The sequence below is a fragment of the Branchiostoma lanceolatum genome, chromosome 10 (assembly GCF_035083965.1).
Source record: "Branchiostoma lanceolatum isolate klBraLanc5 chromosome 10, klBraLanc5.hap2, whole genome shotgun sequence".
Lineage (NCBI taxonomy): Eukaryota > Metazoa > Chordata > Leptocardii > Amphioxiformes > Branchiostomatidae > Branchiostoma > Branchiostoma lanceolatum.
Window position 1 is genome coordinate 8,182,396 of NC_089731.1, and position 16,621 is coordinate 8,199,016.

A 16,621-nucleotide genomic window follows, 5' to 3' on the forward strand; every position below is an offset into this window, starting at 1 on the left:
CCTTCTATGTCAAAATAATTGTATCAAACGATGCACCTGAAATTTATCTATATGTGTCTCCGATACCATGATAAGACCAAAACCTCATTACTGTTTTTATAGTTGATACGTATACCAATTTTGTGGCAAAACAACGTCCTGTTTCCTTGCGGTATTAAAGCCGTTATCTCTGTGCCGAACAATCGCATCATAAAGGTTATCTTGACACGGAAATTCTGCCGTGATGACTGATACAGAAACAGTCTCGGTCTGCGAGCGGAAGACTTTGCAGCTGTCTTGCCCAGCGGGAGAAACTCTGCTGATCGATGACGCCAACTACGGCCGGACGTCCACTAAGCACGCCTGTCCCTGTAGCAAATGCGCCACCAACTGTCGAGCAGCCAACAGCCTGTCCATTGTGAGGGATGCCTGTCAGGGCTCACAGCAGTGCGCTGTGTCAGCTAAAAACGGAGTCTTCGGTGACCCTTGTGTCGGCACCCAGAAGTACTTGGAAGTAACATACCGCTGTGTCACAGGTTGGCACAAGTCTCTTTTTCCACGGAATTGTTAGTACAATGCTTCATGTTTCTAAGGTAGCTCCACGCCGCGGTGAGTGAAGTATTGTTTCTGGCTTGTCTGTCTGTATGTGTGTCTGTGTTGAAGGTTGGAATCAGACGTGCGTGTTGCAGTCTATGTTTGGCCTCGAGACCTTGAGTTTATGTTCTTCCATATCTGTATGAGTTTAGCAATGTTGTGTTCAGTTTTGGACCACCAGTTATGACTGCTCTTCACCCTGCCTCAGTAATGATGGAGCAAGGAGGTTATATATATAACCTCCTTGGATGGAGACTTGAACTGGTCCTCTATTTCAAGTTCTAGATCTGTAATGTAATGTAGGTAGTGGCGATGTGCTTTTCAATGTTATTTGCTTGTTGCTACTTAAGCTTGCTGGAGTGACAAGGGGATAGTTAAATGCAGACGACGTTGTGTTGATTCAAAACAAAACGTTACATAAAGTGATAGCGTTGTGATGGTCTGATCATGGCATCATATGTATTTCAATATGTTATTTGACACAGCAATAATGAAATGTCACACTTGTAATTTGAATAAACCTCGACCTGATTCTGATTCGGTGTGTTGTCTAGGAACATGTGACCTCACTTTTAGTATGATTATCATTTTTTTGGAATCGAACGGTTCATTTAGTGTTGTTTGCATCTATTTTTCCTCTCATTGCACAGATCGCTCCTGTAGCAAGCTTCCAGAGTTTAAAAACGGCATCTTCGAGGTGTCTTCCTCAGACAGTACGGTAGGACGTGTGGTGTGTAACGACGGGTACCGCGTACTGGGTAACCCCGAGCTGCGGTGTGACATCACTGGGCACTGGGGAGGGTCACTCCCGAGGTGTATAGGTGAGGAACGTTCTTTCATATATTAAACCAACAATTTGTTGAGATGAGTATCATCTTGTCTTTCTAACAACCATGGCTCTTGAAAAAAAACTCGTCGCTATTTTTTCGTGTGACAGAATTGTTCTATTACCGTAAATCACGTAATAAAGAATCATGTCACTATAACTGTTAATAAATGGTGGAAATATTTTCACCTTCTCTATCAAGAACATGACTGTGGAAAGTCGAAGAAAGTGAAGAACGGAGCTCGGCTAGGATCGGGTCATTCCGTGGAGTACAACTGTAACGAGGGTTACGCCATGGTGGCAGGCGACGGAGAAAGGACCTGCCAATTAAATGGTGTTTGGAGCGGAGAAGACCCCGTCTGTAAAAGTAGGTTTCTTCAGAGATTGATAAAATAGTTGAAATAACAATATATTTAATGATAATGGATTTGTTTGATAATAATGATGATAGATAAATGTGCTTGTTATATCATCATTCAATTTAACGCTTATAGACCATAGAAATAATTCATACTCATCCATTACCGAACCAACTTATGTGTTGTTGTTTTTTTGTTTTGTTTTTGTTTGTTTGTAACTTTGCTCTCTAAGTAAGCTCAGGTTGATTTATTTGTCTGCATCATCAAGGGATCTATTTTGAGCTCAATCTTTTTTTCACTGCCACGTACTCATAACGGGATTCCTCCAAGGCTTTAGAATCTTAGCAAAGCATAGATTCAGGTAAAACAGAACGTGAGGACTCATTCTTTAATACATCTATTCTGTACTACAGAGGCTGACTGCCCCCAACTGCCGAAACGCGAAGGCCGTCTCCGGGTCCTGGGGTCCCAGCTGACAGCAGGCAGTATGGTGCGGTTTGTGTGTCCGCCTGGGTTTGAGATTCAAGGACCGGCAACCTCCACCTGCCGCGCTAACGGCCAATGGTCTCATGGCAGCAGCCTCCCAGGTAACGATGCTTACGAAAGTGCTTGTTTTGAACGTCAATAAAGGTTAGACATTCAGGTATAAAGATACACAGTACAATTAAAAGTTACTCGGTTGGATAGTGTCTTTTTTGTTTTAAAGCTGTTCATGTTTTTATATTGACTGCAGAGTTAAAGAATTAGAAATGGAGTGCAATGATGCATTATGACACAAAACACCATTGATTATGCAAGTCTTGTTAAATATAAATTTTATAACTGTACATACGAGAGAGGACATAAAAAGGCTTTATTTTTATTTTCACATGATCATATTTTATTGCCATAACTTGCCTGTGTGACCGTTCCTCCAGAATTGATGTATGAAAAGTATAAAAAGTTGTTTTCTTTCCACAGAATGCGACGAAAACCAAACGGAGAATTAAGAGGGGTGAGGAATTTCACCGTCAAGGATGTCCAAATAAAGCGTAAAATATAATTGTCAACAACTTTCATTCTAATGGTGGATGATTGTCAAATATTTTAGTAGAAATTTTGAGCATTTTCTCTCGTCATTTTAACAGCAAAGTAATTGCTACAAAATACTTTTTTGTACATGTTGTGATATAAAGAAGCAATTATGCTTACCAAACTTTTCACGCGATTTTGGTATGACATATGATTATAATTCTTTTCGGAATATTTGAGTTTGATATTGCAGCTAGATGTAAATAGTTGTATACGTAACTTTTAATTTCGTTTCATTAATTGTGTTTCTTTTTATACTTGACCGATAGCAATATTACTATATCTTAAGAGTAAGAATGTAAGCTGCACTTGATTTATCTTTAGCAAGTTTTAGGTGACAAAAAATTGGCCAGAAACCATAACGTATAAACATTGTATGCATATGAAGACAGTTTACATCTAATTCTGAAGTATTGCTTGTGTCAGAATAAATAAAAGTTTTATCCACGTCTTGCACGAAAAGAAGACAATAAAGCACAGAGACTATATTTTCTACTGAGTCATCTATTTCATTGAATACAACTAGATACTTAGTGAACAGTGGTGAAGCGTAGCTGATCACGACATTGGTGTATGATCAAGTTACGGGTTTACTGATTGCTGAACAAATTAGAATAGATACATTCAAAAAGTACAAGCGAGTGAATATCAGTATAAGAATTCTAAGTCAGGCCACAATGACTTGATGTGTAGATGACATCCACGCGCGCATCGGTTTTAAAAGAAAAAGAAATCATACCATGTATCATTGTATTGTATCATTATCATACCCTCTATGAACTACAGAAGAAGATTTGCGTCAACGCAAGAAGACAATCTATCCCATCAAAGAACAAGACGTGTAGAAAATAGCCTGCTGAAAGACAACCTACCTGCTTCCTAAAAGATTAACAATAAAGGATGCATTGCTTGTCATACAATGATTCAATTGTTTCTGTAACCTTCTCCATCACTTACATATGATAATCCAGGCTTGGGTTTTAACATCTATCCATATTTTGCTGTTGCTCGTCATTTTTAAAGAATCTATTTTGCACGCGTTTGCGTCAGTTTAAAGATGTCATTCATAAAAAAGTCAGTGTGGCCTTATGCTATTGCACTTGATCGAACATGCTAGTCTTCGTCTTCATCCGGCTCGCTGCACATCATCTCCACCAGCTCCGCACCAGTGGTGATGTACTTGGTCCTCAGCTCCACCTCCTGGTCATCCGGACAGTTGGATCCACGCAGGGCGTCCTCAAAACAGTCGTACAACCACTTCTCGGTCCTGTAATTAAGGACGCAAATTAAAACTACATCAGATACTGTTGCGAATACATCAGCAAACTCCGTGAAGAAAGCATGTTCAAACCATGAGCTTATATATATAATTTATGTTATTAAACAGGATCGCCATGCACCACATGTTAAGTGTCATGGCATCCCCTTTGTAAATACTTTGTAAAACTATGCATCGCTCTCCCAAGGGAGGAATAAAGTACAGGAAAGAGAAAGAAAGAATGAATGAATGAAAAAGTAATGAATGTGTGAGTGAGTGAGTGAGTGAGTGAGTGAGTGAGTGAGTGAGTGAGTGAGTGAGCGAGTCAGTGAGTGAATTAAGGTGAGTGACTGCGTGAGTAAAGAGCTTTAAGGATAAGAATCAGTAAATAGAAGTACCTGCAGAAGTCATCTCCTCCTTTGTCGTCATCGTCGTCCGTAGCTGCAGCCTCTTCGTCGCGACTGACGTAACAGGTCTGCATTCCTCCAGCAAAGGCTTCGGTGCAGTTTGTATCTAAAAGAAGTACATGTCATTTAGACTTTATTCCATAATTGGCTGACACTTCTAAGGCATTGATCATGATCAGAAGAAGTTATGAAAAGATGCAAAAGTATCTGGTCCTTGATAGATAAAAGTAAGATGAACATGAAGAAGAATAACGTTTTTTAATTGTATTTTTGCCGAATAAGCACTGTTATCGATGGAAGACAACGATTTGAATTCTCAATCTTTACAACATATCTGTTATGTGACCGATAATAGGAGTGAGGACTGCCTGGCTAAAACTAAATTGAAATGTTCGCGGTGGTTTAATTTTCGCGGTTTTCAATGTGACCTCTTCACCGCAAACTTAAACTTGAACTACCGCGAAAATACTTATTCTGTCTTCTGCCCGCCTACCCCTTTGGTTCAACCGCGAACTTAAAACCACCGCGAACACTCCACGTTCTCCTGACCGTTAAATTAAATCCCTGCGAACTTAAAAGCAGCTACAGTTACTGTTAGTACCTCTTGGACACGCCAGGATCTCCAGTCTCAGAGCGATGCCACCGTGCCACTGTTCTGGCCGGATCCGCACGAACTGCGTGTTGATGCGCTGGGACAGATACCGCGTCACCGGGGTACTGTCATCGGAGTTCCCTTCAAAAACCTGAAATGAAAAGTACATACATGTAGCTTGATGAAAATGAATCAATGGCAAGAATCAGTGACGTATTCCTCGAGCAATACGAAGTTGAAGCGGCAGTACGTAGACAGCATTCCGTTATTCCAAATGTGGATAGCATTCAAGTAGAACCCCAGCGCAATTTCAGACTAGACATGAGTGATTTTCTGTGGATTTAATAAGAAAAACTACAAACATAACTGTGCCTTTGACATTCTATCTTTGACGAAAGGCTTCAGATTCTCTACTTTCTTTATTTTCCCTGAAAAATCGCTCGAGAAAATGGTTAGTACTAGTACCATTTCCTGGCCGTCCTCATCTGTCACTGTGGTCCAATCTGCGGTGTCGTCTTTCCGGTGCTCTAACTTGTACCTTGTCATCCATTGGTCGAAGTTGCCTCGTCCCTGAGTAGTGACTCCCGTCAGGACACGGCGTTTCCGGAAGTCCACCTATGACACAATTAAAGACAATTATCCTTCCATAGACATTTTTTTCGAATCACGGAATTGTAGGAGACGAAGCGGGGGAAACGAAACATCACCATGGCAACGAGTGTATATGTGACATGCGCATGCGTACTGTATTCGGTCTGGTCTATGTTGTTATAGTAATGCTTTGGACTGTTTTCGTCTTCATTGAAAAGAAAATAGCAGCAGAAATTCCTACCTGAAACCATTGCCTTTTGTTCTGCACGTTGGGTACCCAAGCCGATGGCATACCGATTCGGCCATTTTCGGGACCTGTCGAGTTGTCGTGCGAGGATGACGCAGAGAGCTGTGTGTCCAGGATAAAGCCCGATTCAATCCCGACTTTCACACGACACTCTAAGAACAAAAAGTTCAAACACAACTGTTTTTCATATATTCTAATCATTCACATTTATGTTTGCACAGGCCTTAGTGTGTCTCTCTTGGTGGTTGAGAACTGCTTTTTAGATAGGGTTACATACAAACAACACAACAATATATACAAAGGCTACAACAGATATGTATATCAGAGACCAAAATCGTTATTCATTTTAATTGTAGTCGTTAGCTACAAAAGATGATTTTGTTGGTTTTACTTCAACCTACCTTCGTCTGAATATTCTTCTCCGAGAGAATCTAGAGCTTCCTCGTCTGCGAAGTGAAGAGGGACAAGACGCTTAGCCAATTTATCGTCAGCAAGGTACATTTCGACAAGGCAAAGCGCGTGTTTGCGCGATGGAAATATCATGGATATAGCATGAAAGCTTGACTGTATTAGTACATTGTAATGTCAAAAGGGATTTAACTCGACTCCAACACAAGAATTGCGACTCAAAAGCTTTTTACATCAGGACCCATCAACCGTCCCTAAACAAAGACGGGGGTCGGCACCGACTTCCAGCCACCTTTGACCCGGCATTGGCGTCACACTTCCGGAAGGGGACTTATCCTGACCAATCGGGTACTCGGGTATCCCGAAGAAGACCAGAGGAATTTTACGGGTTGAAAATTGGATGAGTCGCAATTCTTAACTTGTGTTGTATGCAAGTTAAGTCCCACTTCAGAATTAAGTTAAAGAATATATAGCAAACACTTACATGGGGTTCCTCCTCCCTCTTCGTAGGCTAGGTCAGATATCCTTGTTCCATCTACAGGAAAATCGGAACATTTTCAGTCTGGGATTTGGGGAACGAGAACAATTTGTTCGCCAATCTTCGAATATCATTCTATTTTTGGCAACTTTTATTAAAAGCTGCGTACAGTACTTAACTTGGTTTACTTGTCTTAGAGGTAATAGTTTCTCTAGGTATATAAATAGGTTGAATATCTTATAAGAGGACTAGCACCCACCGAGGTTTATGGTAGCTGAGCTAGGCAATGACTTGACGTGCAGGACTCTGTGTTTCTGGACGATGACTGAAGACCTGGCGGAATCACCATCCTCGGGACGAGCTGGGAATGTCTCCCGACACGTCACGTGATCAATCATGCCAGAGCCTGACGATTTCAGCGAGTACTCACACTCCTGTGTCGCTCCGTTAGGAATACTCTGTACAAGTTTACAAAAGGCGCTAATCGAATATCACATTAAACCACAGTCAAACAAATTCACAAACTGCTGAAATCTAGCGTCCGGCAAGGCAATCAGAGATTGCAGACTTTATCTCATTGAGGGTAAGTGCCGTCTGACAGAGCACACCGGAAACTTGTCGAGAGTGCAGAAACACAGCGAGACGGATAGACGTACAGACAAGCCAAAACAATACGTCACTCCTTTACAGAAATAAAGTAGAATTGAATACGATGAGATAGATATTGGTGGCTATGAAGAGCAAAACAACTCTAGCACTCTGGTAGCCTCTACCAGGGCCCATCTATAGGTCGCTGGAAAGAGTAGAAATTGACAAAATAGACAGATAACATGTCAGAGTAGTTGGCCGACCGAGGAGAACAGTCTGCGACCTAGCTGGGTGTACTCCCCGGCAGGATCACTCTTCTGGCATGTTATCTATCTATCTGGTCAATTTCTACTCTTTACAACGACCTGTGGGGCCTGGTAGAGGCTAGCACTCTGGCACGTCTTACATTTTCCTCGTCCGACGTAGGCTGTACACATTCGGCCAGGTTCTTACTGACGGCCATCTTGATTGGAATGTCAGAGCCCTCCTTGCGCTCTGTTACGCTATAGTCAGCGTTACAGCGGCCATGTGCACCTAGGTAACTGTTCATGGAGAAAAGAGACATCTTAAATCATTTCATCACTAATACTTTGGTATTTTCTGGGAATTCATTTTGTACATGAATGTAGCTTTGTATCTAGCAATGTCTACACAATGGTCATACAGTGTCCATGAAGAAATTGCATGGTCAAGAGGTCTTGTGCGCGTGGTATCACATTTGAAAGGTTTGGGATCCCATAGCCTTGGGGGTAGTGGGCCGTTAATCTTGGGCACGGTATTGAAAGGCGGAGCCCATCCCTCTAATTCCACCACGTGCACCTTTCCACATCCAAAACAGAAGCCAGGTACCCATTTACACCTGGGCGAAGTGGGGGTAGTCATGTTAGATGCATTTTCAATTGATACAACGTCTAGGCAAGAATGCCAGGAATCGAACCCGTAACCTCTCGATCCCGTTCTCGCTGTCCTAAATCACTCGTCTATTGACACCTTCAATCCATAAAATAAAATCTATATAAAATTTAGAATCCATTTTGGTTAGGCTAACATATACCCGTTCTGATGACATATTCAGACATTTGTTTGAAGCTGGTTATCGCGATTTTGTGAGAACATCACAATTCACACTTAGTGTTTCTGCGAGTTTGTTCAATAAAGATTGAATTGAAATTGAATCGAATTAAAAGCTGTATCCTCTGAACGTGTTCTTGGGTTACTTAGTACCTGTGTGACTCCGAGTCCGGCACATATCCGTCCTTCACCTGCAGCTGTAAGGGTGACAGCATTCCTCTCTTGATGTTGACAAGATATGGTGGGTCGTCGGCAAGCGGGTACAGTCTAGTGATCAGGCCATTCTCCTTTAAAGAATAGATACATGTGCATCATAGTGTGAATAGTCAAGAATTTGACTTTGATAGATTTCATCTATTCATCTATTCTTCAATTTTCGTTTTCTTCAACAATGTGGGTCACAAATTTGTTCACTGTGAATTTCCCTATGAAACTGATTTCTGCGAATGTAAGGTTTACACATGCTTTGTTCTGGGTTAAACACCTGGGACATTGATTTGGTCAAACATAAGCTCGCAGATAAACGAAAACAACTGCACTATGTTGGAACCTTTAGAATCTTCAGTTGTATGATTTTATCGTGTCTCATTCCCTCTATCTTTCTAGCTTCTCATCATTAATCTTGATTTTTGAAAATGCACCCCCCCCCCCCCCCACACACACACAAACGAATGTACACGCTATTCCCATCGTGCAACACGGTTTCTACCTGTCGGAAGTAGAGGGGTGATTTCTCCAGCTCCCGTGCGAGCTCGTTCGAGTGCGGCAGGGGTTGCCATTCATCCTTGTCGGGCTTGGTCTCCCTTTCCACCGAGGAAAATGTACAATCACTGACGGACATAGACAGCAGGCAGCCTACCGGATAGTCTATCTGCATGTGCATAGAAAGGATAATGATTGAACAAAAGTATATTAGTAGTGCCACACAGGTCTATGTATTGCCTAGTGTTTAAGTACGACTTTCTAAAACCTTATGCATGCATGGCCAAAATGCATCTACCTACAGCATACATGCACAATAACTAGTTACGTTGTACATTGACGTAATACATGAGCGACATTATGATTCAAATTATTGTCCTTTTCCCCAAATATACATTGTACGTCATACGCAATGCTTAGCCTTCTATACATGTTTGTGATTGTAAATATAACATTTAGCATTTATGACAAATTATCATTGATATCTTACCTGTAGTTTACAAGACAACTTGGACCAGAACCGGCTGCCTTGTGCTGCCAGGGTCGTCTCTGTCACAGCTTCATAGCTGTACACGAAACTGCGCCGGGTCTTAAAGCGACCACTCTCCCCTACACATCAAATTAGAAAAGTATGACATAATCTTATTCCCCAAGCAGATGTTTCGATCGGGGGCTAGTAGTTGCCGCCATTTTTAACGCTGCCCTCCCTACAGATTACATAATCTGTCACACGCGCAAAATGGGAGATAATAATGGGAGAGAAACAGACCTCTCGGTAGAGTTAGATCTTTCTACCTTCTTGGATAAACAATGTGATATCTAAGATACAAGAATATCAAAATTGTTTGCTTTCCGAGTATAATGCGACGTACATATATAAGATGGGGAGGTGGGCGGGGGTAACTATTTTCAACACGGGCGCAGTACTGAAACGGTAGCCTCTACCAGGCCCCCGTCCTATCGTTGGGAAAATAGTAGAAATCGACCGAGGTACTCCGCTGTACAGGGCAGTCCGCTATACAGTAAAGTTCCGTTTTGTCCGTGGATCGCCTATTGAGCTTCACTGTATAGCGGACTACCCCTGGCATATTATTCACTCTATTTGGCCGATTTCTACTATTTTCCCAGCGATCGCGCGGAGCTTGATAGAGGCTACTGCAACGGGCCGGGTATATGTTGAGGACAATACAAAACTCATTGCTCACCTTCACAATCAGTCTGACGTCTTGTTTTTGTGGCACCTGTCACCTTCAATTCAATTTAATACAATATATCATAATTGTATAAAAACCGACAATGTTTGATATTTATCAGTCATTTAAGAAAATATTCTGAAAGACTCTGGAGAATTTTCGCACTTTAAGCTGAAAAAGAAAGTGTGAAACTCACGTTTCTCCCTGGCTGGAGGGAACCACTTAGAAATATCAGTAAACTCCACACATTTTATAAAATCAAAAATCACTTTAGCAGGGAAGACTTTATCACATCAATTCATAATAAACCGTTTCTAAGAAGTAACTACATTGAGAATCAGCGCACGTTATCTAGAAGTTGAAAAGGATCGACACCACAACACACCAGGCACTCACAGATTGTGTCCCACATGTAACGAAAATATTGAAGATAAATTGCAATTTGTGATGGCCATGGCCTGTCCCACTTATGGCAAAGAGAGAGATGCGCTGCAAAGTATTACTACTTAGACTAACTTCACCATATCTGGTACACAGAACGATGTATTGTTGTCATGTCCAACTCTTATACCACCTACATAGGTCAATTTCATTATACTTCATCCTAAAAGCGAGGGAAAAAATCATCCATACATGGCTTTATTGCAATTCATACACTGTTATCGATAATGTTTTGTACTTATAATTGTAGGATAGGTTAGCCTTGCAGTATTGTTGATTTAGTGCCATATATTGTACCATATACGATGGTCGAACAATAAAGTTCATTCAATAACGTGCTCATCTAGGCTTCAAATGCAAATGCGCCGCACGTCAGTGAGAGTGCAAATGAGAATTGGTGAAAGAAACGCGACGGTGCCGTAAAAATCTGCCGTGGCAGTGCCGCCGCAGTGCCGGAGCCCAATGCGAGGGGGCCTTTAGTGATCTTTAGTCGGAAGCAAGGACATTATATATAATGTCCTTGGTCGGAAGCGAACTAAACCTAACAAGGCTGGACTCCAGGCTAGGACTTACCTCGACCAGGGCCAGGAGTACCACAGCAAGCGTGACCAGTAGAGAGCCTTTCCAACTCATCCTCGGTCTTCCTCTTGTCTTTACCATATGCGTATGGATGTTGTCGTTTTGTTGCCACAAGCTTTTCTACTTTATCGACGATGATGTGATAGTGCGGCAATCACTGTTCACCCCAGCGGGGGATATACAGGGTTTACGTGCATAAGCAAATACGGAGACTGTGTAAACCGATAGATCAGTCTATAGACAGGCATGAGAATAAAGGACTTGATCGTCTGTCTGCGGTTGATAATTATTCTCTGTGCGGATTATCTTTTGACGATATCACCGCCGTGAACTAAGAGGATTCATAGGGAAATGTGTGTGCGAAAACTTTCGAAGGTGAAAAACCACCCGTCTACAATCATTCTTGGTTCGTCCCTAATCTATGTTGAAGAAAGGGGTAGGAGAAACCGTTCAGCTGAAGAAAGGGGGGATAGTCAATGGCATTTAAAACTGTTTTAAAACTGTGATTGGGATGTCCATACAAGTACCAAATTGTGGGAAGACCAGCTTTCAGTTGACATACTGAAAATATCATGACAACCTGAAGATTTCTTGACACTCCCCGACCTCAGTACACATGCAGCCATTGTTTGCAAATCTTTAGAAGCAACAAGAGTCACCACTTTCCAATAAACCCGTTTGAAGTGGATTATTAACTGACAAGATTTACAGTGGCAAACACAATTGTAGTGCTGTAAAATAATCAAATGTTTGCTGCTGAAATCTCAGAACATCAAAGGATGTTTACCACCTCGAAGACAATGGGATACCTGCGGCGTCGGTCCTTTCTTTGAAGGCAACGTATGGTTTGCATGAACTTTATAACCCACTAGACCATTCATTTGAGTATAACGTATATCCGCTCATAACCTTTGCAAAGTTTGCACTATATACATAACTGGAGATTCTGAAGTGTTGCAAACCTCAGAGCGGGAGGTTGACAAACACAGAAAGGTCGATAGGTGGCGCGCTTTGCTATTGGACGGCAGTTTACTAGAATCAATCAAGGTGTAACGTCAGTATGTCCAGCATCTGCGAAAGGCCTCAAGGGAAAACGATCTCGAGCTCTCAATTCTCCATCCTTTATCTGTTATATTTCAACACGATTCAAACCCTACAACTGAATAAGATTCGGAAATTACTTCCGGACATTTTGAGTGACATCCATCACTCTTCTTCAGCGTCACCAGAATGAACTGGAAGAACGAATCAATACAAGTATGTACATCAAACTTGGAAAACCGGTTGAACATATCAAAGCCACTAATTCGTATCGTATGCAAATGTATGTTATATTTGCGCTAACGTTGTTCAACGATTAAAGAGCGCCTCCAGTGAGGTGTCAAGATTTTGTTTTTGACGTTGTGGCACGGTGTTTGTTGTTATGTCCTATTTTCTGATTGCTAAAGGTTTTCTGATTACTGTCGCGGTCTTGCCGGTTGCTCCTGGGCGATAAACAGAATGTTATATCTGACTGAATCCCGGACTTAACGTACATGTATTTTGTCGATGTTATCAGCTTGCAATACTAGTGATGTCCCTATATATATAGCCCAATTGGTAGCAGCCTCACGGTTGAGTCCGTTGTTCCAACTACATGTAGTTGGTAACTGGGAGACTCCGGGAAGGGCATCCTGGTTAGAGCTGCATTCAAATTTCGGAAGGGACGTAAAGGGGGGTCCCATTTTACGCTACAACAGCCTCAATACTCCGATGGGTACCTACTGGCTGTACCATAGGTGAGTCATGATTGCATGATGATGTCCAAACAGTTATGGTTACAGTTCCAAGTCATAGAAATGTTTGCTTTCAACTAACAGATGTCTGTTTGAAATACACTGTTACCTAGTGTGCTCGTAAGCCTCTTGATACTTTGCATGATGATATCAATTATGATTGATTATCGTGTTTTACATCTGTACTCTGGTAACCTTGGTAGTCCGTAATCACCGATAGCGTTTCTTTGTGTAAGAAATTACTCTAAGTACAAGCATCTAACCATTTACGATCAGATCTTTACTGTTACATACATAGATTGACCATGACATGATGATAAACGCTCAAAGCTGTTCAACTTACTTTCCGCTTGCTCAATAGAATTTGATACATTCCGTACAAATAGGTAACTATATCAGAAAATGTTTTACTAGTACAATGTAATAAAAGTGATACACATACTTCAAGTAGGTAGGTTAATCAATATATTGGGGTCGTGTGGCGAAACGGTAGGGTGTTCGACTCAGAACCAAGAGGTCCCGAGTTCGAATCCCCCTGACGCCACCGATGTTGTGCCCTTGGGAAAGGCACTTAACACGACTTTCCTGACTTCGCCCAGTCATACAAAATTAAAATGGCTATGTTGTTATCTGTGCGTGGCACTGTTAATATAAGTTATAAAGACTTGAGTGCAGTGCCACGCCGTCCTTGTCTGTCAAGGACCGAATTTTAAAAAAATCAATATATTTTAATGTGCAAATTTGGTGTGTTGTTTAAGGCAGTTCACAAATAAGCAAACAAAAAGACAGACATCAACATTCCTTTATCACCGTTTATTTGATTAGACAAGGTGAGAATAATTTAACCATGGTGCACTGAAATATGCGTCATGTAGAGAATCCACCCAATAGACTGTCTTCTTCTTCTTGTTGCAATTTCAGGTTACGCTTTGCTTTCCCTGTTTTCAAAGTTGTATTAAAGAGTCGAAGTTTTCTCACGGCTAAGATAACATATTAATGGCTTACACATAAAATCAATCCTCCTAGAAACCATCGTCAAATCACTGCACCGGCCTCCTTACATGACTACCTACTGATTATATAGGTTATGGCACCTGGAAATGGCACCTTGTGGCAACAACGTTAACTTGACAGCCGACGAGTCCTAGTAGTCGGGCTCTTTGTAGTTCAACGGGATGGCTGGCTCAGTTGGGAAGTTGAACAGCGGGAGTAGTTTACGCAGGAACTCATTCAGTCGCCAATCTTCGGCGAAGTCGGTAGTGTTCGGCTTCTCCTCGTAGCCTCCGGCGGAACTGACCACATTCGGGATGTCTTCGGCTTCCCCCGGCATTCTCTTACCAACCTTACGGTTGCCATTTGTCCTGTTAACGTTGAAACATAACCATTTTTCAATAACTATTCCGATGGATGTCACTCTAAACCTACTTTATGATGTGGCACTTCAAGTTATCTAATAAATTATTTTGTGTATGATCCAATAAAATGATTACTAGTATTTGCTGAAGTGATCCCGGTAGCCTTGGAAACCTGTGCTTGTGCATGCCTGTGACTTATTTCAGACACTAGGATGACTTACTTTTGTTGCATCATGTATCGAATCCACGGGCTCAGTCGCCCACGAACCCGCGAATGTCCCACGCGGAGTCCCCTCTTCTCTTCCTGCGGGAAACTCATCACGGTCGCTACGATGGCAGCCGCAACAAGGAGGATCGCCACGAAAACACGTGCCATCTTCCGCACTGTGAGAATAAAAGAAAAGTCATGGATTATGCTAGCTTTTCCAAGGAGTTTATAAGTTTTTAGCCCTAAGTTTCTTTTAAATCCGGCTGTCGACCGAACAAATAAACGATAGCGTCTTGATACGATGAGTACAAGGGCCATAAGATATCGGTTGTCTTCTGTGTACGTCAACTGTTTCGTATACACGTTGTTGAAATAGTTAGGGGGAACATATACATGTTACATGACGAAAAAAATACAACATATATGTCAAATCATGATTAACATTACAAAATAGTTATTGACAAGCCTTTGTGTATTTTCCTGGGCCGTACTAACATTTCACCTCTAAGATGTCCAACTAATTTGTTCGCAAAATGTCAGAAAAAAATCGCGATTCACACCTCTGCAAATTTTTGTTCTAGTTAGTTGGTACTTAATCAATTGACACAGGTTTCTTAAAGAAATGTTTCTTAAAGAAAATGTTGGGCTCATTTTTTTTTCAAAATCCAACATGAAGCAAACACCGGTGGCAGTTCTATCTAGTATGATTTTCGTCTGTTTTGTCCTGATGGCAGTAAACAATGACCGCATCATGTTCATGTACTAGCAGCGGTTCAGGTCTAACCAACTGCTAATGAAGGGATGTCCCTGTACTAGGGGTGGGTACCGGTACCGTGTACCGGTACAAAACCGGTATTTTTTAATGGACCGGTCCAAAAAAACCGGTCCGTAAAAAATCAGTGGACCGGCCTATGGACCGATTAGAAAATTCATAGTACCAGGCTACAAGTAGGCGGCCACATAACTGGTCTAAGAAAATACAAAACAGCAGATTTAACGAATCGAAGACGTTAGCTGTGAATCATATCTAGAAACACTTAAAGGATGAGTAAACAGACGGCGTGGAGAGCATAGTTATAATTTTTAGACAAAGTGCAAACCTAAGAAATTATATCGTTCCAGACATGACGTTTGGAGACTTTTACGTTTGTCTCGCTCTCCAAAATATGATGTACTGCGACACTTCTATAATCAGGTACAGGTACAGGTCCGGACCTGGACCCGTGACCCTCTGGACCTGGACCTGGACCGGACCTGAATTTTATGTAGCGGTACCCCTACCCTGTACAATAAATAACTGGTCACAGCCTCATAGTTGAGCTCCTGGCTCCAATTTGTTGGTAACTGGGAGACTACAGTTCAAGTCCTGGGAAGGGCATCTAAGTTGGGGCTGCACCCGTCTTTCGTAGTGGACGTAAAATGTGGATCCCGTTTTCGAAGAGGTGCCTCGAGCACACGTTAAAGGTGAAGAGCTAGCAACCAATCCCCATAGAAATATACCCTGCAACAGGAACAGAAAAGGAATGGGAACTTGAAAGGAAAACTGAAAGGGACTGGCCTCCAATCGGAAACACTTACCTCTGTCTCTGTCAGTGCTCTCTAAATCGTTTCGCTGAGACAGGAAGTCAGCCCTCGTCGGAGAATGTTTAGACCCTACAACTAGTAGTAGAATCTGAAGATCACCTTAGGGCTTGGAGATCGTCACAGAAGAAGACTGAAGACTGCAGCGGCGCGCGAACCCTTTTTGAAACCCACGTAATTACTCCACGTAATTACAAACAGATGGCTGTTTGTAATACACGGGCGGCATGGTTACCTAGGATATACAGCAAGTGCTCGTAAGCCTCCTGATGCTTTACATGATGATATCAATTATGATTGATTATCGTGTTTTACATC

At 41.9% G+C, this 16,621-nt stretch overlaps 3 protein-coding genes across 7 annotated transcripts in view; 1 reads left to right on the forward strand and 2 right to left on the reverse strand.

Annotated features, from left to right (window-relative positions):
- LOC136442857 (sushi, von Willebrand factor type A, EGF and pentraxin domain-containing protein 1-like) overlaps positions 1–3,317 on the forward strand; it is a 26,070-nt gene extending 22,753 nt beyond the window's left edge. For 2 of the 4 annotated variants that reach the window (XM_066439831.1, XM_066439834.1), the window contains 5 exons: positions 237–515; positions 1,224–1,394; positions 1,602–1,766; positions 2,172–2,345; positions 2,719–3,317. In XM_066439831.1, the coding sequence (XP_066295928.1) occupies positions 237–515; positions 1,224–1,394; positions 1,602–1,766; positions 2,172–2,345; positions 2,719–2,747 (818 nt within the window). In that variant the 3' untranslated portion in view covers positions 2,748–3,317. The remainder of the gene's footprint in view (positions 1–236; positions 516–1,223; positions 1,395–1,601; positions 1,767–2,171; positions 2,346–2,718) is intronic. The other 2 variants (XM_066439832.1, XM_066439833.1) reach the window with 1 other exon arrangement.
- Positions 3,314–11,514, reverse strand: LOC136442870 (uncharacterized). Of its 2 annotated transcripts, none has more exons than XM_066439875.1 (14): positions 11,379–11,514; positions 10,377–10,422; positions 9,662–9,780; positions 9,179–9,340; positions 8,623–8,756; positions 7,805–7,940; positions 7,070–7,268; positions 6,817–6,867; positions 6,326–6,370; positions 5,919–6,076; positions 5,552–5,701; positions 5,096–5,237; positions 4,486–4,600; positions 3,314–4,096 (listed from the first exon to the last, which is right to left on the reverse strand). In XM_066439875.1, exons 1-14 carry the CDS (start codon positions 11,463–11,465, stop codon positions 3,943–3,945), a joined length of 1,698 nt encoding a protein of 565 aa, XP_066295972.1. In that variant the 5' UTR covers positions 11,466–11,514; the 3' UTR covers positions 3,314–3,942. The 2 variants fall into 2 exon arrangements, with proteins under 2 accessions (XP_066295972.1, XP_066295973.1); XM_066439876.1 differs by having other exon boundaries at positions 10,377–10,419; positions 11,379–11,513.
- Positions 11,515–13,957: 2,443 nt separating this feature from the next.
- Positions 13,958–16,621, reverse strand: LOC136444047 (uncharacterized). Its single transcript, XM_066441504.1, has 3 exons — positions 16,301–16,621; positions 14,736–14,898; positions 13,958–14,520 (listed from the first exon to the last, which is right to left on the reverse strand). Exons 2-3 carry the CDS (start codon positions 14,888–14,890, stop codon positions 14,304–14,306), a joined length of 372 nt encoding a protein of 123 aa, XP_066297601.1. The 5' UTR covers positions 14,891–14,898; positions 16,301–16,621; the 3' UTR covers positions 13,958–14,303.